General features: G+C 40.6%; 1 protein-coding gene across 1 annotated transcript in view; it reads left to right on the plus strand.

Moving 5' to 3' along the window:
• Nucleotides 1–19,142, plus strand: part of CLK3 (CDC like kinase 3) — a 94,290-nt gene that overhangs the window by 48,662 nt on the left and 26,486 nt on the right. The window contains exons 9-11 of the mRNA XM_088446127.1: nt 4,457–4,551; nt 5,029–5,158; nt 5,791–5,873. Coding sequence (XP_088302253.1) covers nt 4,457–4,551; nt 5,029–5,158; nt 5,791–5,873 — 308 coding nt within the window. The remainder of the gene's footprint in view (nt 1–4,456; nt 4,552–5,028; nt 5,159–5,790; nt 5,874–19,142) is intronic.

A 19,142-nucleotide genomic window follows, 5' to 3' on the forward strand; every position in this document is an offset into this window, starting at 1 on the left:
ATCTTTCTCCCTATGGACAACATTCCATCCCCCGTGAGGCTGGTTCTCAAGAGTTGAACAGTCTCCGTTCATTTGTGCATGCACCTCTTGGGGAAACTAGTCTCTGCGTAGAGCAGTCCAGTTCACTCCTGGGTGTTTCAATTGGACCTCCTCTCAAAGTGGGACGGCTCTCTCCTTCACCTGGCCAGGGCCAGTCTTTCCCCTCGGACACAACTGTCTCTTCTTCGCTGGTTGCACTCCAAGCATCATGAGGTGGGTCGACCATTCACGATTTGAAACTGGACGTTAGTCACCGCAGATGCCAGCCACAGGGGCTTGGGGGGCAGTGGTCCTTCAAAATCAAATCAAAGGGCTTTTTCAATGCTCTGATGGGTGTCCGGTGAGGATCCAGTCAGACAACGCCGTGGCATATATACATCTGCATGGAGGCACAAGGAGTGCAGAGATGGTTTGCATCCTGTAGTGCAGGCCTGGCCAACCTGTGGATGTCCAGCTTTTGTGAAAATACATGTCCAAGCATCCCCTGCAACTGTTTTGGCATACCCTAATAATAACTGTGGCAAGGCATGCTGGGAATTGTAGTTTAACAACAGCTTTAGAACCACATGCTGGCCAGGCCTGCTCTAGTGGGTAGAAAGTCGTATTCCAGCTATATACAGTAGGTGGTCTTAATTCCTGGAGTTGAAAATTGGGAAGTGGGCTACCGAAGTCGTCACGATCTACATCCGGCAGAATGGTCCCTGCATCCTGACGTGTTTCAGGAGTTGGTGTCCAGGTGGGGCCTACCAGAGGTCGGCATGATGAGGTTTCACTTGAATCGCAGAATCCCTCTGTACTGCTTCAGGACGAGAGATCTGGGACGGATGCTTTCTCCATACCATGGACTTTTTGACTGGGGTGCATATGCAGCTTGAGCTCTGTGTGTTCAGGAAGTTTAGCAATTTTTGAGGTAAGGTCTGACCTTGTTCAATTGTGTGTCAGGCTCCGATGTTACTTGATGGTACTGATGTTTTCGCAGACTTGCAAGGTATTACAGATGTGAACACAAAAAGAAATACAACTCCAAATTAACTGATAGATATACATAGATTATACATGCATGCATGCATACATAAATTTTTGCAGTAAATAGAGGTTTTTGGCATAATCGTGGCCAAGGCAATGGGCCTACCCACCACATCTGGGTAACCTCTGTAGGGTAGGTCCCTAACATTCTAAGGTTCAAATCCAGAGAGCAGGACACCCCCAAACCAGCCCAGCTAAGCCACCCCAAGGCACTGCTATAATATTATTTTTAGAGATATATAGATATATATCTCTAAAAAAAATATATATATTTATAATATTTATTTAATTTGGAGTCGTGCACTTGTATTTCTTTTTGTGTGTGTGTATATATATATATATATATATATATCTCAATTGTCTCCATAGGTAGCACCTCCAATATATTTTACACACACTGGGACATTGACAGAATTTTCATATTTTGGCCTCTATTCACCACCACAATGGCTTTGAAATGAAACAAACAAGATGTGCTTTAACTGCATACTTTCAGATTTAATTTGAGGGTAATTACATCCAAATCAGGTGAACGGTGTAGGAATTACAACGGTTTCTATATGTGCCTCCCACTTTTTAAGGGGCCAAAAGTAATGGGACAAACTAAACAATCCTAAATCTAACTTTCACTTTTTAATACTTTGTTGCAAATCCTTTGCAGGCAATTACAGCCTGAAGTCTGGAATGCATAGACATAACCAGACGCTGGGTTTCATCCCTGGTGATGCTCTGCCATGCCTCTACTGCAAATGTCTTCAGTTCCTGCTTGTTCTTGGGCCATTTTCCCTTCAGTTTTGTCTTCATCAAGTGAAATGCATGCTCAATCTGATTCAGGTCAGGGGATTGACTTGGCCATTGCATAACACTCCACTTTTTAGCCTTAAAAAACTCTTTGGTTGCTTTTGAAGTATGCTTCGGGTCATTGTCCATCTGCAATGTGAAGCGCCGTCCAATGAGTTCTGAAGCATTTGACTGAATATGAGCATACAATATTGCCCGAAACACTTCAAAATTCATTCTGCTGCTTTTGTCAGCAGTCACATCATCAATAAATACAAGGGAACCAGTTCCATTGGCAGCCATACATGCCCACGCCATATGTTTTGGATCATGAGCAGTTCCTTTCCTTCTCCATACTCTTCCCATCACTCTGGTACAAGTTGATCTTTGTCTCATCTGTCCATAGGATGTTGTTCCAGAACTGTAATGGCTTTTTTAGATGTTGTTTGGCAAACTCTAATCTGGTCTTCCTGTTTTTGTGGCTCACCAATGGTTTACATCTTGTGGTGAACCCTCTATATTCACTCTTGTGAAGTCTTCTCTTGATTGTTGACTTTGACACATATACATCTACCTCCTGGAGAGCGTTCTTGGTTTGGCCAACTGTTGTGAAGGGGTTTTTCTTCACCAGGGAAATAATTCTTCTGTCATCCACCACAGTGGTCTTCCGGGTCTTTTGGTGTTGCTGACCTCTCCGGTGCGTTCTTTCTTTTTAAGAATGTTCCAAACAGTTGATTTGGCCACACCTAATGTTTTTGCTATTTCTCTGATGGGTTTGTTTTTTGATTTTTCAGCCTAATGATGGCTTGCTTCACTGATAGTGACAGCTCTGTGGATCTCCTATTGAGAGTCGACAGCAACTGATTCCAAATGCAAATGTCACACCTAGAATCAACTCCAGACCCTTTACCTGCTTAATTGATAATGAAATAACAAGGGAATAGCCCACACCTGTCCATGAAATAGCTTTTGAGTTGATAGTCCCATTACTTTTGGCCCCTTAAAAAGTGGGAGGCACATATAGAAACCGTTGTAATTCCTACACCGTTCACCTGTTTTGGATGTAATTGCCCTCAAATTAAATCTGAAAGTCTGCAGTTAAAGCACATCTTGTTTTTCATTTCAAAGCCATTGTGGTGGTGAATAGAGGTCAAAATATGAAAATTCTGTCAATGTCCCAATATTTATGCACCTGACTGTATATACTTCTGCGCTTTTGTATAATGCCCACATGAACCCTCTGGGTTCATATATGTATCTGCAAATCTGGCTCTGATACTAGCCAGTGCCTTTCCAGCCATTTACCTCACCGCACGTCACTGGTTCCAACTATTGGCTCAATTCATCAGATGGTGGACTCAGTTGGTTATCGTGACCGATGCCAGTCTCCAGGGTTTGGAAGGGAGGGGCAGTTATTTTGAACAGTCGCTTTAAGAAACTCTGGTCCAGAAATGAAAAAAAGTTTCCAATCAATGTGTTGGAGATGAAGGTGCCCATACACGTTCTTACTGCAGGTTCAGTCGATCAGAGGATGCGATGTGTGATCCCATGCAGCACTGTGGGTGGGGGAGGGTGGAGCCAGCATATCGGGTGGTCAGCCACCCGATCTCACTGTGTGTGGAGACCGCCTGAAATGTCGGACGTCTGATCCCGCGTCGCATAGTGCATATCGCACCGTGTATGGCCAGCTTAAGAGCAGTTTTAAACACATAGAAGAAAGCACAAGCTCTAATTCAGGCTGAAAACGCTACAGCAGTATATAAAATGGTGCTGTGGAGACTAGAAGCTCCCTGCAGATAAGAGGATCTGAAAAGATGCTATCTTGGGCATGTTCCAGCAATTTCTGCAGTCTTTTTACTCCAGGAATAGAGAATTACATAGTGGACTTTGAGTCGCTACTCTATTCTTCCAAGAGTATGGTCCTCTGCTTTTAAGTCTTCAACAGTCTGGTAAAGTGGTGGGGTCAGCCAGAGATGGTCATGGTCCTCGATTCATACATTCGATTCATACATTCACCAAAATATTTTACAGATTACATTCTCATGGTCGAGATGGAGGAAGGAGAAAATATTTTTGGTACTTACCGTCGAATCTTTGTAGCGTCCCTCAGATGGACGCAGGGAATCACTCTCATTTTGTTGTACATCCTTGGGGCTTTTTAAGTTCAAACTGAGGAAGTGGTTGGAAGGGAGAAGCTTTTATACTTTAACAAAAAAAAAAAGTGAACCCATTAAGTGCTTGCTCCTCAACCCTCACTACACCCTATGGTCAAGTTTCACCCAGATAGTCTCTGAGAGAGAGATTTAAAGTACGAACCAAAGATCTTATTTTTGGTCTTGAGTGCACTTTATACAATTATACATATATTATTCAGTATAAGCACCATTTTGAAAAACACTTGAATAGTGATTTTAGTGCATCAATGTTTGACCTTCTGGTTACATTGTAGCAGCACTGTACATATTTTATAATACATTTGCCTGTTTACATTTTAATTATTGTTTAGTTTGTAACTAGCTATTTTTAAACATTAAAGTTGGGTATTTAATGAAAATATATTTTTAGACTGAGTTTGCAGTAGCTCAGAATATGACATTCTCCATTTTTACAGTTCTCCACGACAACAAGCTGACACATACAGACTTAAAGCCGGAGAATATACTTTTTGTGAATTCAGAGTTTATCACTACTTACAATGAGGGGAAGGTGAGAGACTTTTCCTATAACACCTGTCAGTAATAACAATGCAGTGAATTATGGTTTACTTGTCGTCCTTTTGTGAATAGTTTTTTTTTTTTTTTTGTTACAGAGTGTTAGTCTTTGTTTGTGTTACCATCTTTCATCAGCTATGACAAGGCACACTCTGGTGTTTCTAAGATTATGTATATTTTTATTTGTGCAAGAATAACTAACAATAGCAAAGGGCTATTCTAATGTGTTGCAAATTACTGTCTATAGGCAATTATGGTTTTGCAACGTACTGTTATGTGTTTCAAAGTGTGTGTAAGGCGGGTGTGTGGCTACATGAGGTGGTGGTATTGTTCCCATGGGGCCTTTTCTCAATGTTGTACAGAATTGTGTATATTTTTCCTTAGCAGTAGATGAATTTGGAATGGCTATGCATACTTTAGGTACCCCTGTTTCTATCTTCACATCTCCCTATATTTCTCCTTGTCCTGGCAGAAGTGCGAAGATAAATGTGTAAAGAACTCCAGTATCCGTGTTGTAGACTTTGGCAGTGCCACATTTGACCATGAATATCATACCACTATTGTGGCAACGCGGCACTATCGCCCCCCCGAGGTTATTTTAGGTGAGTTCCTGCTTTGTGCCTCCGTTTCAAGCTACTGTAAATTGAAGGGGGTTACGGTGCTCTGAATGAAAGCTGTTCTGTGATGCCAAATGTAGCTCAGGCCCCGCGGAAAGACAACCACATTATTTTTTTACAAACTCTGTAGAATCTCATACATGTACAGGGTTTTCTGCCAGCTAGCCCAATTGTAAAGCATTCTATAGTATGCTGGAACTAGATAAAATGTAGTGATAACATATATACTGTAACTTCTATTGTGCAGCACTATAATATGTTGTAACTAATTTATCTACTGCAAAAATGCTCCCCAATGCTATGCAAATCAGGAAACCAATGGAACATTAATATCCATACAGTAAGATGTAATGACACGGAGCTCTCTACTAGTGCTATGTAGTCATGCAGTAAGTGCTGCCCTGTGGGAATGCCCAGATATCTATGCGCCAGGTAGATGATTACAGTTAGTGTTTATGCAGAAATCATTTTCTATAACCATTTGGAATAAATCTTTTGTAAATTGATTTATTCCCAGGTTATATCACTCTTGGACTATGGCTAATATATAAATGTATTGGAGGTTAGTTTTGTATAATATTTCTGTGCAGTCACTATAAGTTCTTCTCTTGTCATAGAGCTGGGCTGGTCTCAGCCATGTGATGTGTGGAGTCTGGGATGCATCTTGTTTGAGTACTACACTGGTTTCACTCTCTTTCAGGTACTTGTAATACGTTTTTTATATTACTATTTAAAGTTTTAATAAATATAAATTTGTCAATGCTTTGTAGTGGAACTAGAGCTGTCTGTGGAGATCTGGTGGTGTTGTATACTTCCCTGTGAAACCCACAGGAGGGGAACCACCATGAGTGTTCTCTGCACAGCTCATTTGTAGCAGAACATGATTGGACATTTGATTTGACGTACCTGAAAATCTATTTCCATCTACTATAGCACACAGTTATATCTATCCTGTCAATTAAGTAATGAAATGTAAAATGATATCCAACATATGCATTTTGCCATAATACAGTTGTTGTTCACTTACCTTCATGTTGTAATACAGGGGTCTTCAACCTTTAAGGCAGTGTGGGCCACATTAAAAAATTCACCAAAGCCAAAGGCCACTAAGAAATACTGCAGTATTTAAATTCTGCACTCTCCTTACACAATTATGACCCATAACTGCCCCCTCATACAATTTTAATTGTCACATAACTGCCCCCCCCCCCTATGCAGTGGCCACAGTAGTGATCCCCCTTATGCAGGCCCCCAGTAGTGATGACCCCTATGCAGTGCCCCCTGTGCAGTGCCCTCAATAGTGGTCCCTCCTATGCAGTGTAGTGCCCACAGCAGTAGTGTCCCCCCCACACCTGTACAGTGCCCCCAGTAGTGGAACCCCTCGATTCAGTACCCCCAGTAATGCCCCCCTCCCTTAGCAGTGCAGACACACACATAAAGAAAAAAACACTTACCTGAATCCCCGCTCCTGCCGCCACCGCTCCTCTGTCCTCCCCGGCCGGCCCGCTCTGAATTATGTGAGAGACGTCATGATGCTGCTCCCATTACCCACTGCGGGAGCTGGAAGAATGAGCTCACGAGTGAGCTCTAGCCCGGCTCCTGCAGTGGGTGCAGCAGCCAATGAGTCTCTGACTCTCATTGGATGGCTGTAAAAACAAACACACAGCTGCCGGTGCCAGCGGCAGTGTGTTTCTGTCTGTAGTGCAGACTGCACTTACTGCGGTCTGCACTACAGTAACCATCTGTGGGCCACGAGGAATGGCTCCGCGGGCCACGGGTTGAAGACCCTATCTTTTGATAACTGGTTGAAATATAGGTTCTGTTCATTCAGTGGTCCCAGAAATATTTTTCGGAAGAGTTTGCTTTCAGATGAATATTACAGCTTCAATATTTCTTCCTCTAAATTAGATTTTCATATCGATCATATAGGAGACAGTTGCAGAAATGTCTTCTGTCAGATTTTGCAAATAGAAATTACATGACTACGAGCATTGGCTCAATCTTTCTTTGGACTGTCCCTGATTTAAGCTGGGTACACACTGCCTGATATATCGCCTGTTCCATTGGTGTGTGTATACCCAATATCCATATCTGATCGGCCCTGCAGCAAGCAGTTGAATATATACCTAGACAGTATATAGAAACAAAGGGATGGGAAAACCTGCGCTAGGATTCTAAAGGGTTCGTATATGGTTCGTGCTTGCTGCGGACCTTAATGGGAATACCCTTTACCCACTCTAGAACAATAAGTACAGTATCAGATTAGGTCGGCGCTACACTGGTGCGATGGAAAGATTGTAATTAAATCCAATGGGGATAGATACACTATATAAATAGATATGGATCAGTGCTACACCCATTCATTGCTGCACTCAATGTGATGGAGATGGAAATAAATGTGCTACACAGACTAATATAATCCAATATGCTTGGTATATATTTATTGTAAAAATCAGGGTCACAGATGCCCTTATATATTGATTTTTGGAAGTGCACTGTTCTGAGTGAATATAGCTACCTATAAATGAACCAGGACTATAGGTATCGATAGGGTGTTAGTCTCAGAGTCAATGTCCTGGGTATATGATAGGTAATCTATAGTGTTTATGATAATGGTGGACTGTTTATAGTCACCAATGGTCTCTCTGTTAAATAGATGGTAAATGTCTGGTGGTGTACGGGGGGTGTTTAAAGAATGTGTCTGGCGGGGCGGCGTCCCGTATCCCCCAGTTGCACAAACTTACCCTCAGCGTCCTTTTCCGCTCACCTCCGGGTGGGTGACATCCACTTCTTCTGTCTTCTGGTCCCTCGTTCCGCTATGTCTGTCAGCGCGCGTGGATACACGCGCTGACTGGGAAGCAGAGTCCTCACCGTGGGTCTGCGAGACTTCCGGGTAGTGAACTCTCGCGAGATCGTGCACTTGCCCGGGCTCAACAGTTCCGTAGCGGTGGCTCAACTCGGCGCCGCGAGGAGACTTCAGGAGTTGGACTCGACAATGTGTATAGTGTCTTGGATGAACCAGCAAGTGTCCTCCCAACGCGTATCGGCTATGCAGCCTTCCTCAGGGGTTAAAGTGCGCCATTTTGTGTGTGGCTTAAATACTCTGTTAGCAGCCATCTTTGTTGTGGTATAAGTGACCCGTAAGTCTCGCAGACCCATGGTGAGGACTCCGCTTCCCAGTCAGCGCGTGTATCCACGCGCGCTGACAGACATAGCGGAACGAGGGACCGGAAGACAGAAGACCGAAGAAATGGATGTCGCCAACCCACCCGGAGGTGAGCGGAAAAGGACGCTGAGGGTAAGTTTGTGCACCTGGGGGATACGGGACGCCGCCCCGCCAGACACATTCTTTAAACACCCCCCGTACACCACCAGACATTTACCATCTATTTAACAGAGAGACCATTGGTGACTATAAACAGTCCACCATTTTCATAAACACTATAGATTACCTATCATATACCCAGGACATTGACTCTGAGACTAATACCCTATCGATACCTATAGTCCTGGTTCATTTATAGGTATCTATATTCACTCAGAACAGTGCACTTCCAAAAATCAATATATAAGGGCATCTGTGACCCTGATTTTTACAATAAATATATACCAAGCATATTGGATTATATTAGTCTGTGTAGCACATTTATTTCCATCTCCATCACATTGAGTGCAGCAATGAATAGGTGTAGCACTGATCCATATCTATTTATATAGTGTATCTATCCCCATTGGATTTAATTACAATCTTTCCATCGCACCAGTGTAGCGCCGACCTAATCTGATACTGTACTAGACAATATATAGTTTCATCTGGCTGTCGGTATGGCCGACCTGCCGACAGTATGATTTGTCTGCAACAGAAGTCCTTTTATATGTTGTCACCAGTGGGCGATTATACTCAAATAGCTCTGCTGGCAGATATATCACCTGAAGCATTGGTAAGTGTATATGCAATTGCCAATCGTTACACAGGTCGGCAGACTGGTCGACCAGGTGTTTACCCAGCTAAAGCCACCTGACATTCTATGGGTTGTCATACTCATTTGAGTTGTGCTTTGATAAATCATCTTGCAAGTACTGTGGATTGCGGCAAAATCAGGAAAGCCTTTTTTGGCAGAGTGCAAGGAGACCATTGTTCTTGCCATCTATGGCTGAGGCCCTGTTGGTAACAATGCTCACAAGTTTTCAAAAAGGAAGTTTGTGGTTTTTTTAGCAAAACGAAATGTGCCTATCCACTAGAAGACAGGCAAAAGACTGCACGATTACGACATTGTAATCGACATTGTAATCGTACAGTCGTTTGTCAGTCTGTGATGTGCCTACACTAAAATAGCAGTCGTTCAGTGTAGGCAAATCAATCATCTGCAAACATGCTGAACCTGACGTTCTCGTCAGGTTGACCAGCATGTTTGCGTGATGATAGATGTCTAAAAAAACAATTTTTTAAACAATCTGCAAACTATATCTATATCGTTATCGTTCAGTCGCTCATTTTAATCGACTAGTGGATAGGCACCTTAACACTGTTGGTAAATGTGTTTCCCCTATAGTATTTCCATTCATAGGGCTTATAATTAAAATCTACACCTTGTAGCTCATGTTTGAGAATACCATTCATGTCAACACAATTGAGAAATATTCACTATACCTGTGAATTAATTGATCTGCAAAGAAAAATAACCTTTAACAATGTCCAATCCACTTTGTTTTGTCTTTTGGACGCACTCAGTAAGGATATTACTGAGAAAACCAAAATCCTATGGTCCTCTCACAATTTGAGACCAGCTAGTGTGTGTGTGATGGCTCTAGGCCTCTTGAGAGAGTGGCAGAAAGTAGTCTTCTTGCCTAAGATGGTAGAAGGGTTCAGGGAAGGAGACATCCCTTCTGATTTCTAAATATATAATTAATTTGGGGGAATCACATGGCATGGGTTGCTGTGTCCCTCTGAGGGAGTTTTCTCAAAGCTTGGAGCGAGATAAGTGTTCATTCTAGGCGCCGCCAGACCGTAGAAAAGGCACTGAAATGCACTTACGGACATGCTGGGCTGCCCCCAAACTCTCACCTCTGTGAATAGATGCCATGCGCATAGGCACGGCATCTATTCACCAAGGGTGTACCCTGCACCACAGTTTTTCCCACCCGCGGGACACTGTGGCCCGCAGGTGGGGACGGCACCTGACATGCCGGCAGAAATCAGGCAGGACGCAACGCCCCGCTAAAACAGTTTAGTACCAACCAATCAGCTCATAACTGCCATTTTTCAATTTTCTGCTTACAGGACCAAAAAGGAGGCTTCATATACTCCCAAAGAACTTGAATATTAAAAACAATGTCCCATAATAGCGCTAAACACAGCTACTTTAGAGAAGTGTAACGTATCCAATAAAAATAAAGGTAAGATTTTTACTTCCCTTTTATTATACAGGACACTTTCCCACGTTCCAAAACTTTTTTGCTCTTTTTCTTTTCTACTGTCTTTCCACGTACACCTTTGATCCACTCCCCAAATATCAGAAACATTTCTCGAACTTAAACAGAGACAGGAAAAAAATAGTACATCATTGCTGGACATATGGATAACAATTTATTAATGCATAACACTCTCATAAAAATAATGATAAAAGCATATCACCACTCCAAGAGGCTAAGTTAGGGTTCCTCCTCCCTCTTGTCTTAGATTGTACAAATGTTCTTTAGGTGCAAATTCCACAAGATGACAATCTCCACAAGATGGACACCGGCAAGAACACCCCACAGTTCAGGTAACATCCACCGGATGCTTAATGCATTTCACCTAAAGAATATTTGGACAATCTAAGGCAAGAGGGAGGAGGAACCCTACGTTAACAGCCGGTGGCTGATTATACTTTTATCGTTATTAATTTTGTGAGTGTGATATACTAATTATCCATGGGTCCAACAATGATGTATTATTTTTTTCCTGTTTACTTTTGAGAAATGTTTCTGATATATGGGAAGTGGATCAAAGGTGTACGTGGAAGACCGTAGAAAAGAAAGAGCAAAAGTTTTGGAACGTGGGAAAGTGTCCTGTATGATAAAAGGGAAGTAAAAATCTTACCTTTATTTTCATTGGATACGTTACACTTCTCTAAAGGAGCTGTGTTTAGCGCTATTATGGGACATTGTTTTTAATGTTTTTCAAACACAGCCTGTAAAATTACTGGTTACTAATTTTCTCTCTCTCCAAGCTATAATAAAATTCCCCCTGTATGAGGTCTCAGATCGAGGGTCTGTTAAGCAGAGATGCAGTCAGGAAGCCAATGGTCTAAATGCTGGCCGCCAGCTTCCCGACTGTATAATCCCAACGGTTCTAATGACAGGCGTCGAAAATCTCGACACCTGTCATACATACCCCGGGAGCCTGACGGCCGGCAGACAGAACGAAGGTGTGCCGGGCGCAGATAGCTGCGGGGTGGGGGTGGGAGGTTAGGTTAGGGGCTCCCCGGGGGGGAGGGGTTTAGGGTTAGGCACACCCTTAAAGGAGGGTTAGGCGGGGGGGAGGGGGGGAGGTTAATGATAGAAGGTTACTCACCTCCGTCGGGATCCTCATTGTGTGCTTCCAGTGTTGGTATGACATCTGCCGGGCTAACGTCTGGCAGTAGTTATGTTGGTCCTCATCGCTTCACTCATTGCCTACCAGCCAATGAGCATCAGTCTGACCTGACTCTGAGCCGATGAATGTCAGCCTCACATGACTCTGGTGCTGTGGTGCCGTTATAGGTCTCATACATTGGAAACCAGAGGAGAGTGTTGCCGAGGCTAATAGCTGACATAAGTCACTGTCCTGCTATCCATCAAAAATGCAATAGACTCTTTGGTTTCCTCTGCCCTATTGAACAGAGACTGGCCTGTGCTTCCTCCACAATCAAGCTGCTTAAGACAATAGTAGTGGTAGATTTGTCATTCTCTCATAGAAAATGTTTCCATATTTTGTACTGTAAAGAGTTTAGAACTGTCGTATCTTGTTTTTGCTATGTATTTATCACCAGGCAAGAGTGGTCTCATTTCCATTGTCCTGGTACACAACTCCTCTAGAGACAATAGAAACTGATATGCAGTAGAGATGTGTTCTCTTACCGGGGGAACCATATATAATACACTGCTCAAAGAAATACAGGGACCACTTAAACAACACAATGTTACTCCAAGTCATTAACACTTCTGTGAAATCAAACTGTCCACTTAGGAAGCCACATTGATTGACAATCAATTTCACATGATGTTGTGCAAATGGAATAGACAACAAATGGAAATTATAGGCAATTAGCAAGACACCTGATATCGCGAGGTGTTTTGAATATTATTTTTAAACCTTACTTATAAGAAGAAATGGAATAATTCACACCAATACCAACTTTAAAATAAATGACAATGCTTTACTTAAAAAGCAAATCAATTATACATGTATTATGGTATTATTGTCAAAGCAGACTTACAACCTAAAAAAACATTAGTTCAGCAACAGTGACAAAATGATTATCTGCAATGCCTAGCATTGACTCCCAAGGTGACAGTCAGCCCTGTTTATACTTACAGCCCAGCGCCCCGCGACTCTCTCGACCTACGATCTCTCCTGCTCAGCCCGACTGACCGACCCCTCCCCTTTTTGATCAATCTTTTATACTTTTTTCCTCTCTGCTACTGACCTATTCTAAAATGGCGAATATTAATTAATTCAATATTCATGCGCACTAAACATTTCACTGATAATATATTTTAATCATAACAAAACCCACAATCTCCTTTCTATGTTCTCAAAATACTGGTGACCGCTTATAGGCCGAGGCTATTCTGATTAGCTCCCTTCTTGCTTAGACAGATCTGAGACATGCTGTCTTCTAGTCTGTTAGTATTAAACTAACCCATGATTCTGTTTTGCTAGTGAAGAAATGGCATTTGATCAGTTCTAATTTCTACCTATTTCCGTAATAACACTTATACCTTTTAGATTAAACAATATTAAACAATAATAACTGTTGCTTCAGACACACACCTGCCTACTTTAGAGAGAGGGTAGACCTCATCTCTAGGCCTGGGTCCATTCGACACATGTCGGTCCTCCGCAACTTACAACTAATATATATTCTGATTCATTTCTATGTACTCTTAATTGAAATGAAAATAATAATGAAAGACCTAAGCATGCATATATTCGTGAATTGCTGAATGAATATGTACGGTCACATATTACAGCGTTATCAGTTCCATCCTCATGAAATTTGAGGGGTCATAACTCAGAAAAAAGTTCATATCTCTGAAGAAAGGTCATATCTCTCATAGATTGCATCATCTGATTTCTTCTTAATGCACTGGAAAATCTTCTTGAAGCCTTTCACTAATATATAGAAAATCAACAACATTATCATGACAAAAAATATTAATCTTCCCATTGCATGCATAATGCCACCAAACCAATTTTCAACCCATGCGAACTAGGTACTGGGGTTCGACCAGCTGAACCAGCTGTCGGGAATCACACCATCACGTTTATTTATTCAGCAAATTCATTTTTAACCTGAGTAATTTCATTTAACATTTATTTTATTTCTTCTGCATCAGAAGAATTTGTGATGTATGTGTAACACTTTGACCCATATACTGTTTGTAATGTGACACAATATCCAAAGTTACAGCTTTAAGGTAGTGTGTGCTACATTTTAATTCAGTGTTTTATTGCTTGAAACTCTCTTACCACAATGTCTGCGATATTGTTTATTAATTCCCTATGTACCAAATGTTATGTTACCAAATCCTAAACCAACCTTATAACTTTGGGAGAGTGTAAAGAGGTGCTTGTACTTTTCCATATACCATTTGTATTTCTATTTACCATTCTTACACAGTAATTATTTCATGTGTTTCTTTTAGATTTTTCTGTTGTATTACCGTTGCATCAAGTAGCACTGTTCTTATAAGACCCATTTCAAAAGAATTCACCGGTAACCATCTATAAGCCTTATGCCCACACACATAATTTAACCCCTGTATTAGTGTCATGGTTTATTAGACAATGTGTTAGAAAAACATTATAAGGAACATTACAACGGGCACCCTTTTCATCCACGCTTTCTTCTTGCTTGTTCCATTCTGCGATATGATGACTGTATGTTTTATTGTACCCCAACATTCCTTCTGTTATTACAGTTTATTAATGCACTCACATATAATTTTTTTATTAGGTTTTGTGTATTTAATAATTTCTAAAAGATCCCCAAACAAGATTAATTCAGTAAGATCCTCCTTGTAAGATTGTGTTCCAAACACTGGTTCGCAAATAAATACCTTCAGTTCCTGTACCATTTTGGTAATACACATGATGTTATCCTGATCATACCTTGGATACCTTGTTAATTTTAAACGTAGGGAACCTGTGACATTATAAGGTTCAAGTGTGTGAGTTCCACATAGTGAGTGAAGTGTGGTTTGATTTGAGTGCAATGAGATAAACATTAGCACAACATTCCCTGAATGACATGGTGACTACATACCCAACAATCAACTTTATTGTTCTTTCTATCAGCTCATAAGTGTCCAGGGAAGAAGTGTCAGTTTGTATAGAGGTGCTGTCTTTGCACCATTGTGTACCCTTTTCTGAATTTAAACCATAGTATTTACATATACTCCTTGGAATTGTGAGACAACCCTTCACACCTTTGCCTTACAGTAATGGCTCTTTTTTTCTCAGATACTTCATCAGATGTATCTTGCACCTAGTACCAGTATGAGACCTTATTTACCTGTAATGTATTTATTTTTCAAACATTTTAATTATTTTTTTCCCTTGGTCTTTTGACCATCCTCTGATGCATACTTATACCTGGGAGTATCAGTAGTAAAATGAGTGTGTGTGTGTGTGTCTGTCTTTTGACTCTTAATGTGATTAAAACCATATCCCCTATGATCATGAGTTTCAAAATAGGAGAGGAGTCTACCATATGACCCCAGCAGTACCCCTAGGATAACTAGCCACACCGTCCTTGTCATTCACTATAAAAAATGGAAAAATTTAGAAATGGAAAAAAAAAAAAAACTTTCCCAATCAATGGATACACAGAGACTTGATCACCAATAGCCATCTTTCCTTTTCTTTGTTCACAACCCACAGAACACTACTAATAATGTCCCCGGTTCTGTGAACCTTATCTTGGCCTGAACTGTGACTTTGATCAGGCCCATCATCAAATAAGTTTGTTAAATTTAAATCACAGTCAATGTCTTTATCTGCATCTTCTTTTGCTTTAACTGACCTCACCGCCGGGTCGGAAACCTTCTTGCAGTGAGATTTTGTGAATCCAATTGTCCTTTTCAGCCACATCGAGGTTGTTAGCAGAACCTGGAACGGGCCTTGCCAGCGATCTATGAGACAACCAGAACATAAGAAATTTCTCACCATTACATAGTCTCCAGACTGGACTCCATGACAAGGTCCCTCTGGGAGTCTCTTCATAAGCTTTTTTGCTTTCCTTCAGATGCTGTGATAATTGTATAACATAGTCCGTAGTTAAATCATGTGACAATGACAAGTCCGTTGCTGGACTTGCAATAAGGATAGGCAGTTTAAAAAAAAAAAAAAAAAAAAATAGCTCATAAGGCACAGGATAAGTGATCGCTTTGGAGTGGTGTGGATGCTATACAAAACCAGAGGTAAAAGGTAAAAGCCCCCAGTCAACTCATGGTAGTCTCCATACCCACCTTATCTAACTTGTACTCAATGTTAGTGTTTACACATTCAATTTTGATTTATTTTTTTTAATAAACCCATATATTGACATATTGCTTGTAATACCTTCCCTGTAAAATGTGTATCTCTGTCACCTTCAACAACACATAGGATAATATAGTATATCTGGAAACATAAATAACTGCACAATTTCTTAGCTGTGAATGATGCTGCACATGACAGATTTCTGTGACAACATCCGGAAACTGTGAAGTCCTCACAAACAATAAATGGTTAGATAAACACAAGGTATCCAGGACACATTGAACCTGCTAATGATAGTGAGATTAGTTGCAGGAAGGACATGAATATCAGTAATAATCATCAGCTGAATCAGATCTAACAGTTCACTTCTGGGGAATAGTCATAAACAAATTGTTGATTAGAATAAACAGGCATAACTATAGCAGTAAGCTTAGACATTTAAGTTAGCTTCAGAGACAATAGTCTGTGAGATACAAATCTTGGTATTATTGATTAAAATAAGCAAGCATAGAGAAAACAATGAGCTTAAGCGTTACATCATCACCAGAGACAGGAGTCTCTGGGGTTCAAATCTTGAAAAAAAAACAAAATAAAAAACAAAAGGGGGGTCAGTCGGGCCAGCTATGAGAGCCGGGGTCGCTGCTGGTGCTGTTGGCTGACTGCCACCCTGTTCCACCTCTTAGCCTCCTGTTGCCATATTGCCAGACATTGCAAATACTTAACCATATCCTTCACCAACTTAGACAAAATAATTGTTGCTTTCAAAGCCTCCAGAACAGATTGGTTAAATGTGCCAGTCATGGGGAAATGACCAGAGGTCCATCCGGTCATCTCACTCCACCCTGCAACAAACCTCACTCTCTTCTCCGTACTTGTCTTTCATAACTGCATACATACTGGTCATTCCTAATCACATATGCTTTTGTTTTATTATTATTCCTAGATCCTGCATTACACTACCCTCATTCCCCATTCTCTGTTGCATTTCTTTAGACATATTTTTTTTTTAAATTACTACCCTGGTAACTCTTGGCAACTCACTCGATGCCATATTAAAAAAAATATCTTTCTCTCACTCTGCTGCGAAAATAAAACTGCATTTTTTTTTTTTTCTCAAATAGCTAATCTCTATGACCTTCAAATGGGAACACTCTTCCAGCTCCTCAAATAAGCTTTTACACTTGCAATGAGAAACTTAATTCTTTCTTAAGTACAAGTTTTGTTAGTGGGATACCTTTACAATTTCATGGTAAACTACCCTGGCAACAATTTTCCGTTTCACCAAACCAATTCTTTCTCACCTTCATTCAAACAACCATTACCATCCAGGTGCGTCACGCCATTCTCCCCATACTCTGTAGCTTATCAAGCTACAATCAGCCTCTTCACCCTCAAATCACTTACTCTTACCCTCTTATAACTTACAAGAACCAACTCCAATCCCATACAAGTACTAGACGATGTTGCCTTTTAAAAATCAAATGAGATCAACTGTTTCTTTCACTTTAAAATTGTGACACGTCTGTCAAAAAACTACCCTAATCGTGTTTCCTGTCCTTCGTTATCAGGCCAAACACATCTCAGGTACAATCTGACCTCGTTAACAGATTCAGTACTTCAATTACCTTGTGCCCCCCTTTATTAGGGTTCAGGACACCTTTTGCATCACTTGTAACTACACAAGTCTATTTATATACCTGTCTTCGTTATCAGGTATCTGTAAATTTATATCTAACCACGTGGATTTCTCTTTGTTTACAATATTACCCCGCAATTCACATAACCAGATTCATGCGCCTCTACTCCACTTCTTATACAAGGCATACTACAGGGGAAAATGGGAAAACGCTAGGTCACCAAATGCCTCTCGTCCTAACCCCCTGCTGACACACACAAATTTTCCTCTTTATAACCACAAAACAAACTACCAAAAATACTCAACAATACTCCCCCTAATATCTGGGAAAAATTACTCAAATACAATTTCAAATTTCTGGAAGCCAGAAAACAAACAACAATTCTAATGAACTGCTTCCGTCGGAACCCAAGTCCAAAAACCGAATCAAATGACAAATCACTCTCTAACAACACTATTAGATTGAAATCCTCAATTTCCAAAAAAAACAAAACAACATTGCATATGTCATAAAATATTAGGAAAAACTCATCTATATTAATAAAATCCTTCACTAACTCTTAACACAGCAACATATGCACAATTAAGAGACATCAGGGATCCCTGTCAATGAAAGAGAAAGACAGAAGAATGAGGAAAAGTAAAAGACAGTATGCACAACCTTTTCTTTTTTCTTTTTTTAAGAAAAAAAGTTATAGATCACTCTCACAAGTTGCATACACTGCTGTCTACAGTTTTATAGTGTCTCTTTTTTTTTTTGGCACAAGACCCTAATCTAACCCCAACTCCAAGCGGAAGCCGTAAGCGATACTCGGGTGGGCTTCTTTCCAGACCCTGCTGCCGTGAAGGTCAGCCAATTACATAAACATACGTCATTCAACCAATCATACGTCACTTTTTCATACAGAGCAGGGAAGGAAGAAGAAGGAAACAAAAGCAAAAAACTGGTTTGCGCAAAAAAAATTACAATTTCTCAGTGAGCAGAAAAAGAAAATAGAAGGTATCAATAAAACTTCTTAAAAAAACATCAATCTACCAATAATTTCAGAAATCGATATCTCAACTAACAAAGATGCCAAGAAAATCCCTTAACCTGCAAATTTAAAAATCCTCTCTATTCTACACTCAACATATTTCAGTGCACGGGGTAGGAGAAAAAAAACCCTCAGCAAATACCATTTATTTTCCCTATCTACTCTGCACAATGCCCAGACAAGAAAAGGAAACTTTCTTATACAAACTACACAATGGAGAAAAACCTTATTTTGAGAAACAAATCCTACCAAAACAAATCCAAAACAATCAATACAACACATTTTAACTTAACCATCACATCAGAGACCGAGGGAGAGAAAAAAACAAAACTGCACGTTTAAAAATAAAAATTATCTAATGAGCAAAATAACTCACTGCTGTGCACTCTCTATCAATCACCGATATGGCGGGCGTCAACAGGTGTATCTCGCTGGGGCCTCCAAGACTGAAATCGCGAGGTGTTTTGAATATTATTTTTAAACCTTACTTATTATTAGAAGAAATGGAATAATTCACACCAATACCAACTTTAAAATAAATGACAATGCTTTACTTAAAAAGCAAATCAA

This window comes from Taudactylus pleione, unplaced genomic scaffold (assembly GCF_031769625.1).
Source record: "Taudactylus pleione unplaced genomic scaffold, aTauple2 ptg000019l, whole genome shotgun sequence".
Classification (NCBI taxonomy): domain Eukaryota; kingdom Metazoa; phylum Chordata; class Amphibia; order Anura; family Myobatrachidae; genus Taudactylus; species Taudactylus pleione.